The sequence below is a fragment of the Mus pahari genome, chromosome 10, assembly GCF_900095145.1.
Source record: "Mus pahari chromosome 10, PAHARI_EIJ_v1.1, whole genome shotgun sequence".
Classification (NCBI taxonomy): domain Eukaryota; kingdom Metazoa; phylum Chordata; class Mammalia; order Rodentia; family Muridae; genus Mus; species Mus pahari.
The window spans coordinates 31156816-31165017 of NC_034599.1; the positions used below are offsets into that span (position 1 = coordinate 31156816).

Sequence of the window (8202 nt, forward strand, 5' to 3'; positions counted from 1 at the left end):
GATCCATCCCACATGCTGACACCAAACCCAGATACTATTATGGATGCCAACAAGTGCTTGCTGACAGGAACCTAATATAGCTGTCTGCCTAGAAGCTCTAACAGTGCCTATCAAATTTTGAGGTCGATGCTCTCAGCAAACCATTGGACTGAGCACAGGGTCACCAATGGAGGGGCTAGAGAAAGAACTTTAGGAACTGGAGGGATTTGCAGCCCCATAGGAGGAACAACAATGTGAACCAACCAGACCCCCCCCCAGAGATCCCAGGGACTAAACCACCAACCAAAGAGTACACATAGAGGGACCCATGGCTCCAGCTGCATATGTAGCAAAGGATGGTCTTTTCAATTATCATTGGGAGGAAAGGCCCTTGGTCCTGTGAAGGCTGGATGCCCTAGTGTAGGGGAATGCTAGGACCAGGAAGCAGGAGTGGGTGGCTTGGTGAGCACGGGGGAGGAGGAATAGGATAGGGGGTTTTCAGAGGGGAATCCAGGAAAGGGGATAACATTTGAAATGTAAATAAAGAAAATATCTAATTTTTTTAAAAAGTAAATGACATTAAAAAATGAAGAGTAACACCCCTAAGACCTCCCTCCACTCTCTTTTGTGGAAACTTACCCTTCTCAGAGCAGAGAAGAGAAAAGGTCATGATGAGGAGTGTGTTGATTATTATTATTGAATCCATATTGGATGGAAGAAGATTGCTTGGTAAAAGATTGCCACCTTTACCAAGTTGGATAGTAAAGAGTGCCACTGCCTCCCTTTATAAAGATGGAGAACAGGAAGAAATCCTCAACGTAGGCACAAGGAGGAAGTGCCCTTTTCTTTTTCAAAAACACAGATGTATGATAATGTGTGAAGTACAGGCTGCCCAGCTATATAACTACAGCTAAGTCAGATAGTGTCCCCTTCCTTATCTCTTCTTCCGTGTGTGCAAGTGTGCATGATGTAGTTTTCTGGTCCCTCAGAAACTTCTGTCTCTATACTAAGTGGGAAATGTCTGCTCACTCTAGGATTCAGAAATGGGAAATGTGACTCTGAATTAAAAAGCCTCCAATCAAAGAGAGCACATGGTGGGACTCGTCTCTCTAGCTGCATATGTAGCAGAGGATGGCCTAGTCAGTCATCAATGGGAGGCGAGGCCCTTGGTCTTGTGAAGGTTCTATGCCCCACTATAGGGGAATGCCAGGGCCAGGAAGAAGGAGTGGGTAGGTTGGGGAGCAGGGGGGGNGGAGGGATAGGGGATTTTTGGAGAGGAAACTGGGAAAGGGAATAACATTTGAAATGTAAATAAAGAAAGTATCTAATAAAAAAAAAAAAAAGCTCCAGAGAAAGAACATGTAACATGAAGGTTTCCTGCACAGATTGTTCCAATGCTGGAAAATTCTCCAGTTTGAGTCATAGGAAAGGAAGAGTTTTAAGCTAACCATTTACTGCAACTCCCCAGGCTCCTGTCTTCCAACATCTCCATCTTCCCTCCTTAGGAAGTTCTACCTCTTATCATGCTGGAAGTCTGAGATATCTGGAGGTTCCCAGCAAATCTTACAGTTGAGGAGTTAAAGGGTGAAGGAGAAAATGAGGGTCATTCTTCAGAGACATTTCCAGTAAGCTCCTTCTAGGGATCTGAGCATTACTGGGTAATTACCTGTCCTCAGCCTTGTCTCAGATAACATCCTGCTGTTTATTTGGGGGGAATGAAATGTTTATTTTAGCTCACAGCCTCTCTCTGAGCTATTCAGCTCCATGCTAGAAGAAATTTCTAGAAGAATATCCCACACTTGTGGCCACCTTCCCTTCTCAGGGAGACTTACTTCCTTCATTATACTGTCATGTCTGGTGAAGTGCATTCTCCCTATGCCTAATCTAGATGGTACCAGGCCCTGTGCCTTTCTTTTCCAAGGGATCTTGATTTTGTGTATCTGTATCTCCGTTGTCTGAGCTTTGTTTGAAACCAATAACCATTGAGATCCTTTCTGTCTCCTTGATGGCCTTGTCCTCTGTGGGGATTTGGTGTGTGCCATGTTCTAAGACCTTAACAGAGAGGGCTCTCCCTTTTCTTCTGTACATCTTTCACATATCACATGCTAAAAACAACTCTGAGAAGCATGTATAATAATCATCATCTGTTCCAATGAAATAATAAGTTCAAAAAGATACAGTTATGTATGCAAGGTCGCACAGCAGCTGGCAAGTTCTAAGGAATGGGAACCTGTGAATGTCTACAACAATGTTATATTTGAGATAAGATTATTCTATTTCAAATGTATAATTTTTATAATTGGTGGGTTTGTTTATGTTATTCCCAACCCTTCAGAAACAAGTTAATTTTTTTCCAATATTCTATTAGGTATTTACTTCATTTACATTTCAAATGCTATCCCGAAACTTCCCTATACCCTCTCCCCACCCACTCCCCCTTCTTGGCCCTGGTGTTCCCCTGTACTGGGGCATATAAAGTTTGTAAGACCAAGGGGCCTCTCTTCCCAATGATGGTTGACTAGACCATCTTTTGCTACATATGCATCTAGAGACACGACCTCTGGGGTATTGGTTAGTTCATATTGTTGTTCCACCTATACGGTTGCAGACCACTTTGGCCCCTTGGTACTTTCTCTAGCTCCTCCATTGGGAGCCCCGTGTTCCATTCAATAGCTGACTGTGAGCATTCTCTTCTCTGTTTGCTAGGCACTGGCATAGCCTCACAAGACACAGCTATATCAGGGTCCTTTCAGCAAAATCTTGCTGGTATATGCAATAGTATCTGTGTTTGGTGGCTAATTATGGGATGGACCCCCAGGTGTGGCAGTTTCTGTAAGGTCCATCTTTCGTCGCAGCTCCAAACTTTGTCTCTGTAACTCCTTCCATGGGTGATTTGTTCCCAGTTCTAAGAAGGGGTGAAATGTCCACACTTTGGTATTCGTTCTTCTTGAGTTTCATGTGTTTTACAAATAGTATCTTGGGTATTCTAAGTTTCTGGTCTAATATCCACTTATCAATGAGTGCATATCATGTGAGTTCTTTTGTGATTGGGTTACCTCACTCAAGATGATACCCTCCAGATCCATCCACTATGTTCATAGCACCCTTATTTATAGTAGCCAGAAGCTGGAAAGAACCCAGATGTCCCTCAACAGAAGAATGAATAGAGAAAACATGGTATATTTACACAATTGAGTANTACTCAGCTATTAAAAACAATGCATTTATGAAATTCTTGGGCAAATGGATGTATCTGGAGGAGACATATTAATACCCTTTTTTAAATCCTCTACGAGCACCATGAGATACGATTTTAAATCTGAATCTTGCTTTTCAGGTGTGTTGGGGCATCCAGTACTCACTGTGGTGGGCATTCTGTGTTCTGATAATGCAAGTGTTCTTGGTTTCTCTTAGTAAGATTCTTTCGTTTGACTTTCGCCATCTGGTAATCTCTGCTGTTAGATGTTCTAGCTGTCTCTGGCTGGGGCTTGTTCCTCCTGTGATTCTTTAGCTCTATCAGCAATCCCGGGAGACCAACTCTCTCCTGAGTCCCAGTGGTCAGAGCACTCTCTGCAGGCAAGCTCTCCTCTTGAAGGGAAGGTGCAAGTCTGGAACTCAGATCCACCTCCTGATTCCTTGGGTCAGAGCTCTCCCTGGAGGCCAACTCTCCTCTGGCAGGGAAGGTGCCCAGGGATCTGGATATCAGCTCTGTCTCCTGGCTGAGGATGAAGGCCCGAAGGGACCCTGTCCAAGAAGCTCTGTTGCTTTGCTGCCCACGTGCTCTCCTGCATGGACTGGTCTCAGTTATCCCAAGATTCTGGGTGTACTAGGGCCTGCCTTTGTCCTTTGATGCTGTTGCTGCTAACACAGACTGTCTGGGATTTTTTGGAAGAGATGTTGTGTTCCATTCACCAGTCATCTAAAGGTCCTGGGAGAGTCCTCTGGGGACTTTGAGACCCTCCACTGAGATTGCACCCAAGATCTATCTGTCTGTTTCAATGGTGAGTATGTATACACGCCCTGCAATGTTCAGTATGTGGAGGTCAGAGCAAAACATGAGTAGATCCATTTGCTCCTTCTACCATGTGATTCTGAGGAACTGAACTCAGATCATCAGGCTTGGTGACAAATAACTATACCCACTGACCTCCTACTTGTATGATTTCAAACTTAGGATGAAGTGAGGTGACACAGGGTGTGAGGGTATTGACCACTAAGTCTGAATACTGACTTCAGCCTTCAGAACCAACATGATAGATGGATAGTACCGATTCCTGAAGGTTCATCTTGGACCTCCACAGGTGCCATGGCATGACAACATAGAAACACACACAAAACAAATAAATGCAAATATTGTGTAATTGAAAGTAATCTAGACAACTACGAAGGATTGATGAAAAACTTTAAAGGTATACAATGAATGAAAGAGCATCAAATCTAATATAGTAAGTTCCATGGAGACTACAAAAGGCATCTAACCCATACGATGAAGAAACAAGGTATCAGCTTCAAGACAAGGTCAGGAGTAGACTGCTTGCTGACATGCTCCAGGGCCAGGATTCAATGAACAGCACTAAAAAACAGTTATAATGATTTTAATACTTGTAAGTATATAAATACATGTAAATACATATAAAAAACACATCATAATTTATTAATGATTTTAAAGCTTTGGAATTTATTAATGATTTTAAACCCTGAGCAGGTAAACAAGCTGTGTCTCTGCAGGGTGGGATGGGATTATTAGCCATGTTTCCTGTGGACATTGTCTGTATTTTCTCAACTAAGTATTCAGTATGCTAGGAAAAAATTATAAAAGTAAAGATATAAACAACATCAAGCAGGGTGGGGGGAGGGTATAGGGGACCTTTGAGATAGCATTTAAAATGTAAATATCTAATAAAAATATCTATTAAAAATCAACTTCAAATTTATGTAATTTACTAGGAATAAAGCTAAACTGGGCAATCTTTCCATGTGTACACAAAGTAGAATTAGATGCTATGATTCTGAAGTGACTTTGGCCCATGTGATGGCTAATATTAACTGTGAACTTCATTGTATCAAGAATGTCCAAGACATTCCTCAAAAACCTCTCTGGGTGTGTGTCTGACATTTCTAGACTTTATTAGGATATAATGTCTCTGACCCAATGATTTAAGTCATGTATTGTTTCAAATTTGAGCAATTATTAACAGTGTTCTAGGCTGGGTTGAAGAAAGCAGTCCCTGGGGTTGTGGTCTTGGAGGCTCTATCCTGTTCTGGTCCCTTCCTACTATGCTCAGCTGTGTGTCCTATATGCTATGAAGTGAACAGCTCTGTTCTACTACATGCTCCCACCATGATGAAAACCTCCGAAATTATAAAGTAAAATAGATCATTCCTGCATTATACTGCTTTACTCAGGTCACAGTAGTGAAAAGCCACATAGTATATGATATGTCTTCCATTCAATGATACCCAGCTTGGGACCAGGAGGAGAAGAAAGAAATGTGCCATGCCTGAGTGGGAGAAGAAGGAGAAGGAGAAAGAAGGAGGGGGGAGGAGGAGGAGGAGGAGGAGGAGGAGGAGGAGGTGGTGGTGGTAGAGGAGGCGGAGGTGGAGGCAGAGGCGGAGGCGGAGGCGGAGGCGGAGGCGGAGGCGAGATGTCATGCCTGAGAAGAGTGCAGGACAGAGAGGCATAGCCACCATGTGAAGGAGCCAGGAGAGCATGGCCCAGAGGGCTGACCAACTGGATCCAGACCAGCCAAGATAGAACATAGAATTAGGAAATAATAAGTCAGGCTGGAGATATGGCTCAGTGGTTAAGAGCGCTGACTGCTCTTCTGAAGGTCCTGAGGTCAAATCCCAGCAACCACATGGTGGCTCACAACCATCTATAATGAGATCTGATGTTCTCTTCTGGCATATCTGAAGACAGCTACAGTGTATTTACATTACATATAGTAAATAATAAGTCAGGATTAACTGCATAGAGGTTAGTCAGTGACCCAACTATTGTGCTGTTTAAGGCATATTAAAATATAAAGGCTGTGTGTGCCTTTAATTTGAAAACATAAACCATTGAGGCAGGAAGTAACATGAGCCTGGCTTTATTTAATTTTTAATACAACACATATGTACTGGAACTAATGTTGCCTAGCAACCTTGGCAGAAGAGGCATCAATAATCTGAAGGTTCATAAAGAGTAGATGTGAGATCAGTCATATTCTCTAGTATAAAAACCAGTGTTGATAATGGTAATAGAGAAAATAATGTGGGACAGTGTGGTAAATGTCACTTATTGATGGAAGGATGGAGGAAGTAAAGGAAGCAACAAGAATCTAAAATGGGGAAGCACTGGGGAGTGCGAAGCAGAGAGTATCTCTCTGTCCCCAGTTGAACTGCTGACAGATCAGCTGTGGGTGCTGATTCCAGGCAGGTGTCAGGACTTGGGCAGTGCAGGGAACAGGTGCCGTGAGACGATGAGAGCACAGTGAAGGGATAAGGTAAGGACTCACCTGCAGCAGAACTGAGCAAGAAATGGCCTGGACTCTAAAACTCATTGCAGAGTGATTCATCATGGCAACATGTAAAATCCAGTGTTAGATTAGGATAGTGGAAAGTCTTATTTAAGCACCAGGAAGAACAATCTTGCATCCCAAAGAGGATATCAATACCTGTACAAGAAGAAAAGCAACAAACACAAACATTTGTGAAATCAGAGTCTCAGTAAATGAGGAGAGTAACGCTCCCCAGTGTGATCTATGCCAGTCACATTGAGGTGACTGTAGTTACCTTCAATCAGCCTGTAATCTGGACTGCAGGAAAGCCTCCTACCCCCCAAAATCCTGAGTAGAATTTTACAGTTCAAATCCCCTTGTCCCTGAATGTGTTTCCCAAGAGAGCTTTTCAAGACCATGCAGACACACCCCCTCAAAAAAGCGTCTTCATGTTGCCAAGAACAGAAGACAACCAGTACCAAGTACAAAAGAGCCTTGTCCTGAGTTTACACAGAAACACAGTCCTCACACACTTTCTGCTTTGACCCCAGGAGTGTAGCAAGTGCTACTTTGTCGGTAGCAAGCAGGAACACCCTCAGGATTCCCAGGCTTGACCCACCTGAAGAAACTACCAGTATTCCACATTCCTGGTCATCTTTAGCCTCACAGGTGGAGTTATTTTTCACACAGTTTCCATCCTCATCTAGCATATCACACTGCAAACATCTCAGAGCTGAAAAGGCAACAATCAAGGGTAAGAGGTTCACACATAGCCCAGACTCAAGACAGATCTGAGTCTGTGGCTATTGTCAATGAGTAAACAGTGACCAAGGAAAGAGCTGTATGTGTGCTGAGCTGAGCCCTACAGAGTGGCCCACGACCTTAGAACCTAGGAGAGGTTCAAGAAGAGCCATGTTTCCCCACATTAAATACTGTGAATGGGCAGGACTGTAGGGAGGATTATCAGAGCCTACCACATATGACCAGACATGTGCTCCTCATCACGTCATTATCTGCATCTTGTCAAGGACCTTCCTGCATCATTTCTAATGCAAATTTGGGCCTTTGTACAGGCTAGCTGGAGGAACTGAGAATATTAATTTGTTACAACTGAGAAGGAGAACTGAAGAACTCTGAGATAGAACTCCAGGGCCAGAGCTGTGACAAAGAAGGTAAGGAACTAGAAAGGTCCCTACTATGTATAAAAAAGGGCAGGGAAGGAAGGTGGTGTGAGAACATGGAGATGAAGGGTGTAGAGTCACTTATAACAGTAGTCCAGTCTGTATCTTACTCTTCAGCTCCCAAAACCCAATACCCTTCGATAGATTGTACGCCTGCTGGCACTGTCTGCCACAATCTCACCTTGCAGGAAGCCCACCACAAAGGATAGGCCCAGCAGGAGGAACAGGATATTCTTCCCCATGGAAGTGATTTCTCAGGTAAGGAGAGAAGCAGAAAGCAGGACAGAGCACTCAAGGCCTCAACTATGCATGCCTATATATGAGCTGAGGCTAGAAGGGAAAGCCAATGGGATCCCAAGCCAATGGGCTGAGCAGATAGCCTGGGGGAAGCACAGATCCTACGTGCTTCACTATGTCTGCTCCCTTCTACTCCACTCCACAATGGTTCAAATCCTTCTGGATTCTTATCTACATATTTATTTCATTAACTTTCCTATGGGGAGTTTTTGAGACCGAGTAACTGAGGAGCCTAGAGGGTGCTCACACAGAGAAGAAAACCA

At 43.6% G+C, this 8202-nt stretch overlaps 1 protein-coding gene across 1 annotated transcript; it reads right to left on the reverse strand.

The window, feature by feature from the left end:
- Window positions 1-6513: 6513 nt before the first annotated feature.
- On the reverse strand, window positions 6514-7884 carry LOC110327183 (secreted seminal-vesicle Ly-6 protein 1). The gene is made up of 3 exons (XM_021205943.1): window positions 7824-7884; window positions 7081-7194; window positions 6514-6638 (listed from the first exon to the last, which is right to left on the reverse strand). Exons 1-3 carry the CDS (start codon window positions 7882-7884, stop codon window positions 6514-6516), a joined length of 300 nt encoding a protein of 99 aa, XP_021061602.1.
- Between the last annotated feature and the right edge of the window lie 318 nt (window positions 7885-8202).

What these genes read in the sequence shown, in the direction of transcription:
- LOC110327183 (XM_021205943.1), bottom strand. Translation starts at nt 7,884, where the DNA reads ATGGGGAAGAATATCCTGTTCCTCCTGCTGGGCCTATCCTTTGTGGTG. An exon ending in TGTGGTGGGCTTCCTGCAAG is followed by an intron (nt 7,195 to 7,823) that starts GTGAGATTGTGG and finishes TTGCCTTTTCAG; the next exon opens with CTCTGAGATGTTTGCAGTGT. An exon ending in AATACTGGTAGTTTCTTCAG is followed by an intron (nt 6,639 to 7,080) that starts GTGGGTCAAGCC and finishes CTTCTTGTACAG; the next exon opens with GTATTGATATCCTCTTTGGG.